The 17,969-nt window shown below is 50.7% G+C and overlaps 1 protein-coding gene and 1 long non-coding RNA gene across 2 annotated transcripts in view; one reads left to right on the top strand and one right to left on the bottom strand.

Annotated features, from left to right (window-relative positions):
* LOC127463383 (uncharacterized) overlaps positions 1 to 4,617 on the bottom strand; it is a 45,079-nt gene extending 40,462 nt beyond the window's left edge. Inside the window, exon 1 of the long non-coding RNA XR_007900821.1 lies at positions 4,550 to 4,617. This is a non-coding gene — a long non-coding RNA (uncharacterized LOC127463383). The remainder of the gene's footprint in view (positions 1 to 4,549) is intronic.
* The window catches only part of MYO1D (myosin ID), a 150,350-nt gene that overhangs the window by 46,250 nt on the left and 86,131 nt on the right, over positions 1 to 17,969 (top strand). The window contains exons 13-15 of the mRNA XM_051772688.1: positions 1,267 to 1,341; positions 2,759 to 2,891; positions 12,735 to 12,901. Coding sequence (XP_051628648.1) covers positions 1,267 to 1,341; positions 2,759 to 2,891; positions 12,735 to 12,901 — 375 coding nt within the window. The remainder of the gene's footprint in view (positions 1 to 1,266; positions 1,342 to 2,758; positions 2,892 to 12,734; positions 12,902 to 17,969) is intronic.

Here is a 17,969-nt window from a genome sequence, read left to right as displayed (position 1 = left end):
ACAAAAGGAGGGTGAGGGGAGGGGGTGAGGGGAGAGCTGTGCTCCAGGGAAAAAAGGAGGGGAAAAAAGGCAGCAGTGTTTATGCAAGGAAGCTACACTGAGCTAATAAAATCTGGTTTAGACATCTGTTTAGAGCGATTATGTAACTCTGGCTTTACATTCTCAATCAGTTTGAGCCCAGAGCACGGGAGGGTTTAACCTGCAGGAGGGTTGGCGAGTCAGGGATGTGTGCAGGAGGTGGGAGCAGTGGGAAGGAGGAGTAAGTGCAAGTGAAAGGTGCACATGTTCCCTGGGAAAGCTGTTGTCTGGAATATCACTGGAGTTGTTTAATGCTGTGGGATTTGTGTAATTTCCTGTGACAGCAGAATCTGAGGAAATAATTCAGGATTTCTTTTACCTTGGGATTAAATTTACCTTCAATTTAGAAGGGTAACCAGTGTGTTCATATTGGAGATTTGGGGAGGCCCTGGCACAGGTTGCCCAGAGAAGCTGTGGCTGCCCCTGGATCCCTGGAAGTGTCCAAGGCCAGGTTGGACGAGGCTTGGAGCAACCTGGGCTGGTGGAAGGTGTCCCTGCCCATGGCAGGGGTGGGATGAGATGAGCTTTAAGATCCCTTCCAACCCAAACCATTCCATGATTTTATGGTTTGAGAGTGACTCCATGCAGGGATTTACATGCTGTGGGGCTGCAGTGTGGGTACAGATTCCCAGATGGGATCTGGAGTTTGGGAAGGAACTGAATGGGAGTCACTGAGTGGGGAGACTTTGGACCTCTTCCCTGAGCACAGAGCACTTGAGTCTTGGAGAAGAGATACAACTCTGAAGCAGTGATGTTTCTGTGGGAATAAAAGTAGGAAGGGGTCCAAAATGTGTGTGTGTGTGTCTTGATTTCCAGGAGGGTTCCCCAGGCACTGGTTATAGGCTGCTCCTGATTTCGGGCCCTCTCCTACCAGAGAATCTTCCCTGACACCAAGCGAGGGGCAGACTGGGCATACTGGAACCAAACCTTCATTTCCCTAGGATTTAGCTCAAACACTCAGTTTGGAGGCAGAAATCCTGAGTGTAACTCTTGAATTTGGGCCACCTACGACCTGCCCAAGCCCTGGGAGGTGTCTCAGCCTTTCCCTGACAGCTCAAACACCTTTCTGAGCCAGGGATCTGCAGTGCCTGTAGGAGTCCAGGGATGCTGATTCCACCTGGAAACCACAGTTCACAGAAGGACTTTGCTGCTTTGCAATTAACTCTGTTTTCCTTTTTTTTTTTTTAGCTACTCAGTCACTGGATTTATTGACAAAAACAAGGACACTTTATTTCAAGACTTCAAGCGCCTCATGTACAACAGGTAGGAGCATTAATGAGGGGAATTTTAAGCTGATTTGTCAGAATCCTGTTTTGTGGAGTGGATGGGAGCAGAGACTGAGCTTTCCACTGGTTCTGTCTCTGTGTGAATAAACACATTGCTTGGGGATCTGATCATTGTTTGTCCACCATGACCTGAGGGCTCTTACTTTGATTTTTCAGGTTAAAATCCCTGTACATGTTGGTTTTGTTCTGATACAGCCTTTAATTGAACTAAATGTAAAGTGTTGGTTTGAAACCAACTGATTGTGCAACCAAGATAGTGCAGAGATTCCTTGTGCTGCCTGATTTGTCATTAACCAGGTTGTTGCAGATGTACCATCACTGCCCTGGCCTTAATCAGTGCTAGAGATACTGAGCAGCTTTGGTCAACAACAGGTATCCTTGGCCTCAGCTAAAACACCCTGTTTGGAAAGAAATGACAGGGTAAAGTGGGCAAATAAATTTGAATCCTTTTGTATGTGCAGTGACATGAGAATGTAAACCATGAAGTCAGGAGTTGGGCAAGGCAAAGCTGCCTTTGAGAAGCAAATTGGAAACCCATCAGAATATGTGTGTGAGTGCCCAGAGAGCTGCTTTCCTTCACAGCTGGCATTAAACCTGGTCTGGCTTTGGTAACTGTGGCCCCTCTGCAGCTTTCAGAGGTGGCAGTGGCACAGAACCCTGTTTTACCTGGGCAGTGGTAACTTGGTTCCCTGTCCTGTGGTGTTGGCTCGCTGTGCTCCCCTGAACAACCCCACTGTTCCTGTTTTCAAGACTTCCCATCGACCAAAAACCTTGCAAAATATTTGCTGTACGGAGGTTTTTGTTATATTTAGCCTGTTTTCTGTGAGGTCTCTGGAAAGCCTGTTCCCAAACAGCACATTAAAGCTGTGACAGATTGGCCATTGCATTGCTGGAGCTGTGCTCTGTTCCTGTCTGTTCCCCAGCTCTCACCATCCATCAGGGCCACTTTACCTCACCCTCAACCCTTCAAAAATATAGGCTAAAGTGTATAAATTGCTTTATGTATCCAGAGTGGTGCAGAACTACAGCTTGAAATCAGGTCACAGGTTCCCAGGGAGGATGTTGCGGGTCTTACTCTCTTCTGTTTTGATTAAATTCTTTATATGTTGAGTCTGTAAATCAGACCCTGCCTTTGATGGATCACCCCAGAGGGATTGTCACTGTCCCAGCCCTGCACATCCTGATCTGAAGAGACGAATGTGCTGCTTGTTTTTCCAGAATATTCAGTTATAAGCTTGAACTTACTCTTAGAAGCAGGAGATGTTGTGCCCAGGAATGTCACTCTGATGCTTTGTGAGCTGAAAGCAGCAGTGGAGCAGGGCAGGAACGAGCTCCTGAATTTTGAATGGAGTGGAAGTGCTGTTAGAGTGGGAATTAAAGAGACTCTCTCGTAGCTCCAACCCTGTGCTGAAGATGATGTGGCCTGAAGGGAAGCTGAGCATCACTGAGGTCACCAAGAGACCTCTGACAGCTGCTACTCTGTTCAAGAACTCCATGATTGCACTGGTGGACAACCTGGCACTGAAGGTAAAGATTCCTGCTTCCAAACTGACTCCAGCCTCTCAGGAGTTGGGTGTAGCTTCTCCCTGGAGACACTGCCCCCTTCCCATCCCTGCCATCCCTCAGGGAGTGAGCTGAGCAAAGGCAGAGGAGCTTTGGATGTGCCAGTGGGCAGCTGGGAAGGTCTCATGGGAGGGTCACCTGGAATTCTGGTTCCTCTGGGACCAGGGGAGCTTTCACTTGTAGGAAAGCCAGTCTGTCTTAGGTGATAGTTATTATACCAAATGAACAATTATCTTTAGCAAAGCTCTTGGCAGAGGGCCCAGAGGAGGTTGTTCATGGTGCAGAGATTCTCTCTGGCTTCCAAATCCAATGGGTTTCCATGAAAATAGAGCCAGGCCTGTGTGAGTTCCTTCTTCCCTCCTCTTTGCCGTGGCAGAGGGTGAGGAGGGAAACCTTTTATTTCACTGAATAATTCAGTTCTGTAGTGGAAGGCATGGCTTGGGCAAAGCACCATGTTGTGTGGAGGAAGGTGGGTGAGGGAATGATGTGGGAAGGGGCTGTTTGAGGGGGGGATCCCTGTTGTGAGCAGAGATCACCTCCTGAGGGGGTTCAGTGCACACAGAAACCCTGGGGTGTTGTTGGGGAGGGCTGTGAGCAGGGGGGACAGCAGGGAAGCTCTGCAGGTGTCCATGGAAAAGCTTCATTTCCTTGTTCATTGGAATAATTATTCCAGGCCACCTGGAAGTTGTAAAAATAGAATAGCCAAGAGAATGGCCTGTGGTGGTTTGAACAATCCCTGCAGCTCCCAGCAGGGCACGAGGGCTTTGTGGCCCCTTCTCCATCCTGAGTCAGTGGGTACAGCATTCCTCCCTGGAATTGGCTGGGCTGTGTGGAGTGAGTCCCTCTCAGGCCATTTATCATCAGTGTCTCTCAAATGCCAACCTTTTCAAGGCATAACCAGGAGCTGTTTCCAAGCCAGTCTCCCAAGGAGGTTCCTGTGTGTGTCTCAGTGTGGTCCTTTCCCGTTCTTTACCTTCCCTAAACCTTCACTGAGAAACTTGTATTGAAGATGTCGGGGTTTTCCTTGTTTTCTGTTGGATTGCATTGGGGAAAATTGTCTTGCAGTGTTGTATTTCCCATGGATCCCATGAAGGGAAGGCTCTCATGGAACAGATGTGTCTGCCAGGACTTGACAAGGGCTCTGCCAGGCAGGAAGGAGCCAAGGGCTGCCAGGGTGGTGCAGGGCTTTATGGCCAACCCTGAGTGTGCTGGAGGGCTGGAACAGTGGGGGTGACACACACTTTGGGGTCTGCACTTGGAAAGTTCTCCTGGTGATGCTCCTGCACAGCAGCCTGTGCAGGTACTTCATGTGCAAAGTGAAGGAACCTGGATGAGCTTTAGCCATTTTCCATGGAGATCCTGGCTGTTCTACACCTTGAAAAACCCCAAACATTTCACAGGATTACAGAATTGTTAAGGTTGGAAAGGGGCTTTGAGATCATCAAGTCCAACCCTCAACCAGCACCACCACTGTGTTCACCCCTAAACCATGTCCTCAAGTGCCACATCCACGGGTTTTTTGAACACTTCCAGGGATGTGGAGTCCACCACTGCCCTGGGCAGCTGTGCCAGGGATGGACAACCCTTTCCATGAGGAGATTTTCCCAATATCCAACTGAAACCTCCCCTGGCACAGCTTGAGGCCGTTCCCTCTCCTCCTGTCCCTTGTTCCCTGGGAGCAGAGCCCGACCCCCCCCGGCTCCCCCCTTCTGTCAGGAGCTGTAGGAAATATTGGTGAGACCCCTCCTGCAGCCAGGCTTGTGTTACTTTAGTTTTGGGGAGGTTGGTAGGTCAGGCTGCTGAACACAACCCTTGTGTGCTGCAAACAGTGACTCAGAGAGCAGAGGGGAGTGAGTGAGTGCTCCTGGGTGGCTGCCCTGCCCCAGGGGCTCTCTGAGGTGACTTTGGGGGCAGTTCATGATGTGTGCATGTCATCAGCAAGCCAATAACTGGGTGTTCAGGCCTTGGTTTCGAGATGCTGGCTGTGCACAAATCCCTGGGTGCTCTGCCCCTGGGTCCTTGCCACTTTGGATCCTTGTCTCTGCCCTTCCCTGTGCTGGGGCTGCTGAAGCCCCTCTGCTCTGGGGACACCACCACTGCACTTCAGGTGCTCTGATCCTTCCCTGGGGCCCTGGGACTCATTTTTTTCCATGCTGAACTCAGGGCTGGAGTTGCACTCTGTGGGGATCAACAGTGACAGCATCTGTGTGTCTGACTGTGGTTCAGGACGTTTTTGGGAAGCCTGTGGTCACAGCTGATGGAAACAGCTCTGAAAACAGGCTTGCACAAGCTGTGTGAGCTGCTGTGGTTTAGGGGTGGCAGAGGAATAAGGTTCCATAGGGAGAGGTAAAATCAGTTCATGTTTTGCTCAGCTGTTTCTCCAAGAAAACCAAGAAGAAAGGCTTGAGTTTTGCTGCAGTTGGAGCTGATGATTTATTCACATTATCTGAGTGTGCCCAGTGCAGTCAGAGCTGCTGCCTCATCCTGCCCTCCCATTCCACCTGGGCTGTTCATGCCTCTCTGAAAACTCTTTGAACCACATTTTAATGCTCAGTTTTCTACAGTCCCCAAACAGGATGGCAGCCCAGGAGCTCCTCTTCACTGACACTCATTTGGCCTTTCCTGAAAAGCTGAAGGATTTTTTGGCTGCACCAACAGTATCTTTAAACTTTTGGGGGAATAGTCTCTGAAAGTGCTAACTTGGTGGGCAGGAGTAACAATAATCATAGAACCATAGAATTGTTAAGGTTGGAAAAGACCTTTAAGATCATCAAGTTCAAACTCAGCACCACCAGAATATCAGAATCTCAAAGTGTGGGACCACAGTGCACAGTACCTGCAGCACTAGTTGTTATTTAACTTCTCTGGTACTTAAAATAACAACCTTTAAAATTCTGTTCAGTTGCTACTCTGGTTTAGATGTGGAATTTGGTGATGACACAGAGTTCTGTGAGGGGAAGGGGCAGGTGCCGTGGTTGTTGGGGTGTCAGATGCTTCCACTGGGGTCAGGAGCAGGGCAGTGCTGTGAAGAGTGTTCTCAAAAGTGGCTTTGATTTCAGTGGGTGCAAATACGTGTTTGTAGATGTCTGGAAACCCAGGAAATGTGGCTGGAAAGGCCAGACCACCCCTCAAACCCAGGGCTCAGTTTTGGGGCTCTCCAGACATTGAGGGGCTGGAGCGTGTGCAGGGAAGGGAACGGAGCTGGGAAGGGGCTGGAGCAGCAGGAGCAGCTGAGGGAGCTGGGGGGGCTCAGCCTGGAGAAAAGGAGGCTCAGGGGGGACCTTCTGGCTCTGCAACCCCCTGACAGGATTGGGGGAGCCGGGGGGGGGTCGGGCTCTGCTCCCAGGGAACAAGGGACAGGAGGAGAGGGAACGGCCTCCAGCTGTGCCAGGGGAGGGTCAGGTTGGATATTGGGAAAATTCCTTCATGGAAAAGGTGGTCAGCCATTGGAACAGGCTGCCCAGGGCAGGGGTGGAGTCCCCATCCCTGGAGGGATTTAAAAGCCCTGTGGATGTGGCACTTGGGGACATGGTCAGTGGTGGCCTTGGCAGTGCTGAGGAACAGTTGGATTTGATGCTCTCAGAGGACTTTTCCAGCCTAATGCTTCTGTGGCTCCATGGAAAATGTCTTTGGGAGGTGCTGGGTTCTCAGTGTCTCAGTACTGCTGTAATCCTCCAGGTTACACCAGGAGCCTTTTGGGCACAAACCTCTGACAGACAGAGAAAACCCCCTTGTTTCGGTTGGGTTTTGGATGGAAAGCCCAGCTGGCTCCAGGAGTGGCCACGTTCCCTTTCTCAAGCACGTGTTGGACTGCCTGTGCTGTTCTCTGGAGGGTTTGCTCTCCCTGAGATGGATTATTTGGGGTGGCTTTTTTGTAAATCCTGACACAGGAGGTGCTGTGGCTGCCCCGGCTGGGAATGAGGAGCTTCTCTGGGAGCTCTCTGGACATGCAGCTCTTCCTTTGTTCTTTTCTTCCCCCCCTCCTCTGTAACTCCTTTTGTTTGACTCTCCCTTCCATCCCTCCCCTCTCCTATCCAGGCTGACAGGCTTCATCTCTAGTAAGTTATAATGTCACCAGCTGTGACTGATGGGACAAATCCAGCACAAATTTGTCAGTCCTGTGTCCCATCCCCTCTCTCATCTAAGAGCATTGAACAGCCTCCCAAGGAGGAGTTTGTTCAGTGTGCAATGGCTTGAAACTGGTTTGTTTTCTTTTGAACACCTAAAAATCTAAAAATCACTCAGTTTGATTGAAAAATAAAATGAGTTGCAATTAGGCATCTAAAGAGCTTTCAGAGCGGGGTCTTTGTGTCTCTGCATTTCAGTTCTTCCCTTTAGAAACTGCAGTTCTCTGACAGGAAGAATGGGAGCTGCATAATTATCCCTCCTGAAGAGCTGGGGCTGGGGGGATTGGAAGCCTGGAATAATCTACTTTAGAATTTACCCTTGAAGCTGTCGTTGCTGAGAGGCTTTAATTGCACTGTAATTGCACTGATAGATGATCTCCTGTCTGTGCAGGCACTTCCCAATCCTGCTTTCCAAAGGGTTTCAGCCTTTTATAGCAAAAGCAGACACATTTGGTCCCCTTTGTGCTGGACCTGAAGTCACAGATTTGAGGTTTTTTGCATTTTTGAATGTGGAATATTTGTGATATCAACCTCAAAAAGTGATTTATGTTCCTCTTACCATCAGATACAGCACAGGGCAGGTCTGGCATGGCCTGGCACCACCTGGTGTTGGTGACCCTACTCCTTACACTGAGAGAGGTTTGTCCCTGGGGGTGATGAAGGGATGGAGAAGTGACCCAAGGTGAACATCAGCAGGAGGGGATGGGGAGAAGTGGAACTGGACACAGCCCCAAGGCTGCCAGAGCTCCAGGAGCATTGGGACAACACTCTGAGGGACAGGGGGGATTGCTGGGGTGTCTGTGCAGGGCCAGGGGTTGGACTGGATGGTCCCTGAGGATCCCTTCCAACTCCACATATTCCATGATTCTGTGATTCTTTGAAGTGCTGACCATTCACCTTCATGGTTCCCAAGTTCAGGTGTCACTCAGAGCTCTCTGTGTGTCCTGCATTTTCCCTGAACAGCTCATTTCCAGTCCCACAGGAGCCTGGTCCCAGCAGAGTGGGAGAACAAAGAGAACAGGGATGGATGTGTTGGGAGGGATGCTGCCTCCAGCTCCCTGACTGGAGGGGAACCAGGGGGGGTAACAGGAGACAGGACAAGAGGAAACGGCCTCAAGCTGTGCCAGGGAAGGTTTAGGTTGGATATCAAGGTTGGATATCAAGGTTGGATGTCAGGAAAACGTTTTTCACTGAAAGGGTTTCCAGCCCTGGCCCAGCTGCCCAGGGCACTGGTGGGGTCCCCATCCCTGGAAGTTCAGAAAAGCTGTGGATGTGGGTTAATGGTGAGAACAGTGGTGGTGCTGAGCTGATGGCTGGACCTGATGGTCTTAAAGGTCTTTTCCAACCTGAATGATTCCATGACTCTGTGGATTACTGTGGCAGAAGGAAGTGCTCCTGACTTTGTAGGAGACCTCACCCAGAGCAGAGCTGCCTGGGGTGTCGTGGAATCATGGAATTGTTTGGGTTGGAAGGAACCCTAAAGCTCATCTCAGAATCACACAACATTCTGAGTTAGAAGGGACCCCCAAGGACCATCCAGTCCAACCCCTGGCCCTGCACAGACACCCCAACAATCCCACCCTGTCCCTGAGAGCATTGTCCAAACCCTCCTGGAGCTCTGGCTGCCTTGGGGCTGTGCCCACTGCCCTGGGGAGCCTGGGCAGTGCCAACCACCTCATTCCACCCCTGCCTGGGCAGGGACACCCTCCCCCAGACCAGGCTGCTCCCAGCCCTGGCCAGCCTGGCCTTGAAGTGTCCTGGGGAAGCTGCATCCCTGGTGTTCCTCTCCTGAGCCCTCCACTCCCTGAGGAAGAGCCGGGTGAGGAGGGCACTGCCCTGGCAGGGGCTCAGCTGTTTTTGGGAGCTGGGCACTGTTTCCCTCCATCCAGCTCTGCCTCAGTCCCCTGGGAAGGAGAGGAGCCAAACAAGGCTGTGAGGGAGCTGTGCCTGCCACACTTTGTGGGAGCGATGGAGTCACTGGGAGAGGGGAGGTGACGTAAGGACGGATGTTGCCCACACATCCTGCTGCTTATTCCACATTCCTCGTACCTCTCCCTGCTCCTGAGCTGCTTCCTGGAGGGTGGGCAGCTCCAGGATGCTGCCAGCTCTTTGTGGGTGCTTAGCTCAGATTTTCCTCCCTCTCCTCGTTGCTTTATATTCCCATCCCAAGGACAACCCTCCAGGAGAAATCCCAGCCTGGTGCTGCTGATGGCATCCTTGAGAAAGCAGGGGAACATTCCAGCCCAAAACCTTCCCCAGTGGCTTATATCAGCCTTTAGGATCTGCTTTTCCAAGGCCTCCAAGTCTTGGCCTGTTCATTGCTCACACCCATCAGTGAGTGGAGGATCCTTGGGTGTCTCCACAGTGCTGTCAACTCCAGGATGTGTCAGGATTAGCCAGGAGAGTCAAGGATGGTCCTGTTTCTTCAGTATTCCTGCAGGGAAACAGCAAGTCTGGCCTTTCCTGTTATCCTGAGATTAGGTGGGTGACCTCAAATCATAGAGAAATCATAGACAGAAGGGCTGAAGGGGACCTGGGAGTGCCCCCAGTTCACTTGTGTTTGGGGACACCTCTGCTGTACCTTCCCTTTCAGATGCTTGTTCAGGCTGTTCTCCCTAGTGATGGAGAATCCCTCCTTTCCTCAGGCTCTGCTCCCACTCCTTGTTTTCCTGGTGCCTAATGTTTTATACCATGGTTAAAGCCACAGTTCTTCTGTGTCCTAAAGCTGAATGTTCACATTTCCTCATATTTACCCTTTAAATGTATAGAATCTACACCAGGATGGTTCTGTGGCTCTTTGGTCTTTCTAGACTAAACCTGTATTTCCTCTGAGTCACATTTGCTGGACTTTTTGATCTTTCTTGTTCTTGCCTGCACTGACTCACTGTTCCCACTTGAACTGCAGTGCCCTGTGTGAGGTGTTCAGAGAATTAGAAATCTACTGGGTTTTTTGTCTTGTAGTTTTCCTGTTCTTGTGCCCCTTCCTAGAAAAACATGAACTTGCCTTATGTTAGCTTGAACTCCTACATCTCTTTCTAGCACCTCAGTTTTTCATTATTTATTAATCAACTATTTCTGCTGAATGTGGAACTTTGCATTTTTTCTCACTGAATTAACCCCTCTTTCCACCCCCCAGACCACTTCTCCTCTTTGTTACCATTGTGGAGCCTTGAGGCCGTCCAGGAGTGCTGGAACACAACAGACTCCTCTGGAGAACCCTTGGGGTTCCCTTTTGAGATCCCTCTGGTTCCTCAGAGCAGTTTCACAGCCCCCCAGCTTCATCTGGTCCAGGGCAAAGTTGCTGAAATGTCATTCCTGGTTTATCAGCTGTGGTGATCAAAGGGGACATCTAATGTTCAGCTGTCACCCAGGCTGTGTGTCTCCCTTTATCAAGGTGGCAGATTGCTGCAAACTGCTTTTTGGAATGCTGCAGTTCGTGTGTATCTGTGGCATGTCCTGTCTGCCCGTCCTGGGACCTCCTGAGCTCACTGGGATCCTCTGAGTTCTCTCCTTGGCTGGTGCTGGGGTTTGGTGGGCAGTGGGCTCTGCCAGCCTGCAGGAAGTGCCACTCCTTTTGCAAGGGCTACTTAAAAAGTAATACCTACCAATGTTAGAAGAATACAATTTTGCCTTGAAAAGCTCTGGTGGGCCTCATATGGAGCTGTGTCAGGGCAGGGTCAGGTTGGATCTCAGGGAAAGGTTCTTCCCCCAGAGGGTGGTTGGCACTGCCCAGGCTCCCCAGGGCAGTGGGCACAGCCCCAAGGCTGCCAGAGCTCCAGGAGGGTTTGGACAACACTCTGAGGGACAGGGTGGGATTACTGGGGTGTCTGTGCAGGGCCAGGGGTTGGACTGGATGGTCCTTTTGGGTCCCTTCCAGCTCAGGGTGCTCTGTGGTTCCATGGTGATTGGTTGCTTTTCCACACCCCACCAAAGTCAGAAGTGGGATAGCAAGGGCTGACAAGAGAAAGAAAGGAGTGAACTCCAAAACCCAGTGGGATGGAAGTGCCTAAGTGCAAAGGCCTTGTAGCCACCCCTCACACTGGTGCTGGTTACAGACCACGCTGACCTAACCGAAAGCTGCCTTTAATCAAATAAAAATGAAAGGAAACATCAAAACACTGACAGGCCTGATCTCACTGTGAAAGGTGTGATCCTGTGGGACACACCAGAGCATCCAGGATCAGCCCAGGCAGGGGCAGGACCCCTGGACTGTGTGGGGTGGAGTAAAGCCACCCGTCCCCGTTCCACCTTCTCTGCCCCTGCACAGCCAGGGTGGTGCAGAGAGAGGAACTCACGTGCTCCTGGGTTGTGTTTGTCCTGGGGAAGGTCCTGTGGGCTGCAGGCAGCTGGAGGTTGGAGTTCAGTCATTCCCATGCTTCAGGCCTGTTGGAACAGTTGGTCAGAGCCTGGTCCTGCTAATGCCAGGGCTGTGGGTTCAGTCCCTGCAAGAGCCAGTCCCCCAAGAGTTGGATTTGAAGAGCCTTGTGGGTCCCTTCCAGTTCAGAATATACTGGGAAAACTGATGGAGCAATCCATGCTGCTTTTAGAGGGGATGCTGGGAAAGCCATGTCCCACAGGGCAGTGAATTCCATGTTCGTTATTCCATATAAATACATCTCTTTCTCACAAGTTGTTTCCTGGGCAGAGCATCAACCTTTAACAGCTTCACACATCCAGGTGTTAGCTCTCTTTGCCCCTATGCAGCTGCAGGATCATTTTGAATTTTTGGCAGTAGATATGTGCCACAGTCAGTGTCAGCAATTACAAAATCTGGGGTTTGTCTCAGTTCGCTTTTGGTTTTGTTTAGAAAAACACCGCAAGTTTTGGAAACTTCTCTCTCCTCTTGCAAAGTTAAATCTTTGGTCTTGCAGACCAGAGATTGAAGGCTACTCCCTTCTTAGAGTTTACCATTTGGAAGAAAAGGACTTTAGCCTTTATCCCCAACTCCCAAATCGTGGATGGAGGAAGGAGGGAAGAGGCAGAGGATGGAATGGAGCAGAAATTGCTACCCCTACAGATTTCCCATAGAATTGGGATTCAGAACTTGCTTTCTGTGCAGCCCAGACACTCAACATGATGATGCTTTATGTCCAGTGAGGTCTTTGAGTGTTAAGTAATTCTTGTTAAGACAGCAGGGGTGGGTCCTACAAGGGTTGTTGTGGGGTGTGAAGGGTAGGAAGGTGTTACTGTCACCTCTGTTTTAACCCTCTGACTCCTGCTGAGCAGCCACAGCTTGTGCAGCTGCCAGGGAGGGAATTTTCATGTTGAGGGAACACACGAAATTCCCTCATACTGAGGGAATGTTCACTGAGGGAACAGCTGTGTGTGCACAGACCTTTCTGTGTGTGCAGAGCCCTTTCCTGGGTGAGCCTGGCTGGGATCAGCCCACAGGAGCCCTCCTACATCAGGTCCCCCCAGCTCTCTGACGAGGAGCATTGCGGGCACCGGGTGAAGTACCTGGGCCTGCTGGAGAATGTGGGTCCTGTAACAGCTCCCTGCAGGGTGTGAGGGGGAGGAATGTGTCACTGTCACCTCTGTTTTAACCCTCTGATCCCTGCTGGGCAGCCAGACCCTGCCCAGCGTTCCGGGGTGTGCTCCCAGGTCCCTGTGTGTGCACAGCCCCGGCTGGGTGTGCACAGCCCCTTCTCCTGGGTGACCCTGCTGTGCTCTGTCCCCCCAGGAGCCCTACTACGTGCGCTGCATCAAGCCCAACGACAAGAAGTCCCCCCAGGTGTTCGATGAGGAGCGCTGCAGGCACCAGGTGGAGTACCTGGGGCTGCTGGAGAACGTGCGCGTGCGCCGGGCCGGCTTCGCCTACCGCCAGACCTACGAGAAGTTCCTGCACAGGTAAAGAGCTGCTGGCAGGGGATGGACCAGCTCCTTGCAGGGCATCTCCACCCTCGGAGTGAGACGTAAAAAATGTTCAGGTTTTGTTTGTTTCTTCGTTGTTTTGTTTGCTTCAAATGTTGGGAACGTTTCGAGGAAATATTTGAACGCGCGTTTTGCAAAGTTGTCTTACCCTGATCCACGTCTCCCCCCCTCCAAAAATCCCCATAAAACACACCCACTTTCATCTTCCTCAACGCCATACTCTTCCACTTCACAACCCTCCTTATTCTCTTCCCTGTCACTGGAGCCTTAGAAAGCAAAATACCCAACTTGTAAACCACTTAAATAGTTCATGAAAAACATTGGTCTTGTAGAGCAAAGGCTGAAGGCTACTCCCTTCCTAGAGTTTACCATTCAGAAAAAAAAGGAGTTAAACCTTTATCCCCAACTCCCAAAACTGGTATTTTCAATTAAACCACTTTCTGACACTTCCCTATCCTTAAACCCCCCTCCAAACATTTCATGTGTTTGGATGCACTTCTTTGCATTAAACCATCTGCCCCTGTTCACATCTCCCTCATGCAGGAATTTTCATACAACCTGAATGTGTAAATCTATGTAAATGAGGAGGATTTGGCTCTCCCCTGGAGGGAAGTTAAGTCCTCTGGGACTCCTGATCTGTGGGTGTGTTTGGTGTAAATCAGCTGTTGGGTCTCACAGGGTCCCCGTTGCTCTGGTTTTGTGTCAGGGTGTGTGTCCTGCTCAAACCCAGCTCCTTGTCTGCTAAAATCCATTTGCTGTGTTACCCCACAGCAGGAATGTGTAATGAGGTTCTTCCCCAGAGCATAACCCTAAAACCTGAGCTAATTAACCTGAGTTTTCTCCCTGAGCACTGATTGTTGCAGAGAGGGACAGACAGACGTGGTGTGTCTGGGGAAGGTCCACAGTGACGTTGTGTGGGAGGAAACCCCTGGACTTCAAAACTGGATATCTGAGAAAGGGATGGTGTCATGGCCCCATTAAACATGTTTTTGATACTTTTTGCCCCCTTAATTCCCGCCAGACCTGTGGCAAATGACATGTTTTAGATTGAAATTTGTCTTAAGGCTTCAGTGATTTAACACTGGCCCTGCGAGTTCATCCTCCTCAGGTGGAACAGGGAATGGAGGTTCAGTTCTGTTACTGAATCAGGGGAGGAAAGGGCCAGGGGGCAGAAAAAGAATTGAACTATCTGAGCAGGTGAGAAGTCATGAGTTAGAAACAAAGTGCTGGTGAAAGACCTTTTGCTGTTCAGAGTGAAGGTTTGCCTGGATGGATCCTGGTCCCCCACAGTGGCACGAAGGGCTCCAGCTTCCTAAACCCAGGCTGCAGTGCTGGGGATCAGCTTCCCTGAACATCCTGCAGTGCTCAGAGTGTGCTTTCACCTCACATGTGGCATTCATTACAATTTCCTCCTAAGGTCTGTGTAATCACTATTAATGTAAACAGCTGCTTTGTTTTTAATGAATGTTTGATGAGCTCCCCGTAAGCTGCAGCCCAGAAGTGTTTGCAGCCAGGAAACCAAATCAGCACATGGCAACTGCTTCAGCTTTTTTGGGCTGTTGGGACACGTGTTCTGCTCAGCCCTGGAGTGGGATTAAACCTCCAAACACCCAGGGTGGGATCAGACACTGTGTTTGTGTGTCGTGGGGTTGCTCTGAGCCTGCTCTGCACTGACTTCTCTGAATTAAAACATGAGGGAAAATATTCCTCTGGCCTCCTGGCCTGGATATTATTCTTTGTTCCTTGTCTTTGGGTGAGCCATTCCCTCTTAGGGGCTGAGGGATGTGATCAGCTGCACATTCCTGAGCTGGTTTTGAGCAGGGATCACAGAGGATTTCTGTTCCTTTATATTTACATTTACCAGGGTTATTGGGAGACTGGGAACGTGGAGGAGACTCCAGGCCCTTCAGCCTGGGCTCTTGCAGTGCATGTGGGGCCAGTCTTAAGACAGGTCCTGAGTGATTTTGAGATGTAACTTCATCATCTGTTTGCTTCCATTCCCAAAGATATCACAAAGTTCAGGCCCCAAAACAGACATTTAACATTTAACTCCCTGACAGGCCGCTGAGGCTTTCAGGTGTTCTGAGCCCAGAACACATCCCTGGGTTTTGTGTTGCTGTTCCTCTTAGAGGGCACAGAAGGTCTAGATCAGGTTATATAGAGATAAGAGATAACATATACATATATGAGGGCATGTATGCCTGGGTTTTATCTATATGTATGGACATGTGTATATAAAACATAACTTTCCTTTCTGTAGAAGAGTTTGTTGCTGTTTGGCCTTAAATCCTGTGAGGGAGTTGGTATTTCCCCTTTCCCAGTAGGAATGAAGTGAAGCACAGTCAAGACCATTAATAAATGTCTTTTTTAACTTCCCTTGAAATGAAAAAAACTCTTTGGGCTTTGTGCAAGCCAGGCTGCCCTCACCAATTTGTAGACAGTGAGATCTGGATACTTTCAGCTGGATCAGGAGATGTTGTGCCTTCACTGCATCTTCCAGTCAGGTGCCACATGTGTTGCCTTCCATGGATGGAATGGGTTCTCTTGGTTTAATATATAACTCACTATCCAAAAAAATGCTGATTGGGTTTCAGGCAGGTGGTTGGAAATGGATGCTCAGTGTGTGAGTGCCTTGGAAGCTGTGGGACGTGCAGGCAGGCCAGGGCAGGGCTGTGGTGGCAGTGAGCAGGTTTATTCTGGGTTCTGCCTCACTATAATTAGCAGCCAGGCTGGCAGTGTGAGTGGCTGTGGCAGCCAGGCCGTGCTGGAGCTGTGGGGAGGGAATCCTGGCGTTGGGAGACACGTGGGAGGGACGGGACCAGCCGGAGTGCCGGGATGTCCCAGCACCCGTGGGACACAGGGAGGGGGACCATGGCCTCGGGGTGTCTTTGGGTGCCATGGGGGGTTTGTTGGAAAGGAGGAAGAGGATTTAACATTTGGGGCAGGTTTTCAGCTCTCTGACATCTCTTTCTCCTGCTCCCCTTGGCAGGACAGGCCTGGCTCGGAGCCTGGTCCATAGGCTGGTCCACGGCCTGGTCCATAGTTGTGTTCCCAGCCTGGTCCATACCCTGGTTCCCAGCCTGTTTCCCAGCCCTGGGGGTTGCACTCCCACCCTGCTTGGCTCTTTATTTGTAATTTTTCCCTAACATATTTATCTCAAGGTGAAAGATTTTCCCAGTGACTGAATTCTGGCAGGAACATTTTCCTGATGGGAGCAGGGAGGGGAACCCTTGTGCAGTGTTGATGCTTTTGCCAGCCAAGTGCACGTGCACAATCTTCTTCTGTGAGTCTGAAGAGGGGTTTTATAGGGCTCCTTATTAATCAGTGAGCTCCCTGTAACCTGATGGTGTTCCCTGTTCAGTGTGCACCTCCATTTCCCCCTGTTCCACAGGATATTCCAAAGGCTAATTTGATGAATGAAGGTGACACTGAGATGTGTTTCCTTCCAGGCTTATTTCAGCCTGTTCAGCACCTCCTGCAGTGCCCTCACCCCCAGGAAAAGGCTGATTGTGTGGCTGTTTAAGTGCAGCTGAGAGTTCTGAATGTCTGAAACATTGAAATTAATGCTTGGCTGGGCTTGGGGGCTTTTAAGTGAGAAGTGGCTGTGATCACTCCGTGCTTGTTTTATTTAGAACATGAACGTGGCTCCTATTGCAGGGAAAGTGTCTATTACAGTTTTTATTATGCCCATAAATCTGGTGCAGAAAATTTGTTGTTGCTTTTTTTTGCAAAGGCCTGTTCAACTAATCAGCACTTTGCAGGGCTGGGAGATCTTACAGAGGGCTGGGGCTGATCCTCATACTTTGTGTTTGATTTTTAGTTCTCCTGGTTCCAACCTGCATTTTCTGTAGTGGGAAAAGGGGCTTGGAGGGGGAGGATGGGAGGAATGGCTGATCCACAGCTCCAGGGCAGGGGTGGTGGTTGCACAGACTGGGGCAGTCGAGGGGCAGCTGCTGGGGGAAGAGACAGAGTCTGTCAGAACTTTGGCTCCCAAAGTGCAGAAATTTTAAATCTGGGTTTTCTGACAAAGCCACTGGTTGCAGGTGGCTTCTGATGCAGAGTGTGAGCAAACCAAAGCTTTCCTTTCTCACAAAACCCCCCAAAATTAAAATTGTATGCTGAGTGTGAATAATGGAACTGCCAGACCTGCAGGAGGCCAGTGCTGAGGTTTGTCCTGTTGCATCAGCTCAGTGCTGAAGAGATGAGCTCCTCCCAGCATTCTTTTCCAGCTTCTCACAAAACCTCTTATACTCATTTTTCTTGGATTTTGAGGATCGTGATTCCCCCAGAGAGCATCTTGAGGCTCTTCTCTATCAGAGAGGGACCTGGGAGTTTGGATTGACAGGAAGCTGAACATGAGCCAGAGTGTGCCCAGGTGGCCAAGAAGGCCAATGGATCCTGGCCTGGATCAGGAACAGTGTGGCAGCAGGACCAGGGAAGTGATTCTGCCCCTGGACTCAGCGCTGGTGAGGCCACCCCTGGAGTGCTGTGTCCAGTTCTGGGCCCTCAGCTCAGGAAGGACATGGAGGGGCTGGAGCAGGTCCAGAGGAGGGCAACGAGGCTGGGGAAGGGACTGGAGCACAAGTGCTGTGAGGAGAGGCTGAGGGAGCTGGGGGGGCTCAGCCTGGAGAAGAGGAGGCTCAGGGGAGACCTCCTGACTCTGCAACTCCCTGACAGGAGGGGGGAGCCAGGGGGGGGTTGGTCTCTTTTCCCAGGCAACCATCAGCAAGACAAGAGGGCTGGGTCTGCAGCTGTGCCAGGGGAGGTTTAGGTTGGATATTAGAAAGAATTTCTTTCCAGAGAGGGTGCTGAGCCATTGGAATGGGCTGCCCAGGGAGGGGGTGGATTCTCCATCCCTGGAGGTGTTTAAGGACAGACTGGATGTGGCATCAGTGCCATGGGCTGGGAACCACAGCAGGGTTGGATCAAGGGTTGGACTTGATGATCTCAGAGGTCCCTTCCAACCCAGCTGATTCTCTGATTCTCTGATTCTGTAATCCATTTGAGTCAGTCCTAAAAGCCATTGAAGGCTTTTGAGGCCTCA

The sequence above is a fragment of the Manacus candei genome, unplaced genomic scaffold (assembly GCF_025592945.1).
Source record: "Manacus candei isolate 608988 ecotype Guabito, Panama unplaced genomic scaffold, ASM2559294v1 h1tg000158l, whole genome shotgun sequence".
Classification (NCBI taxonomy): Eukaryota; Metazoa; Chordata; class Aves; order Passeriformes; family Pipridae; genus Manacus; species Manacus candei.
The sequence above is the reverse complement of the archived record's forward strand: the minus strand, read 5'-3'. Positions and strand labels throughout refer to the sequence as shown.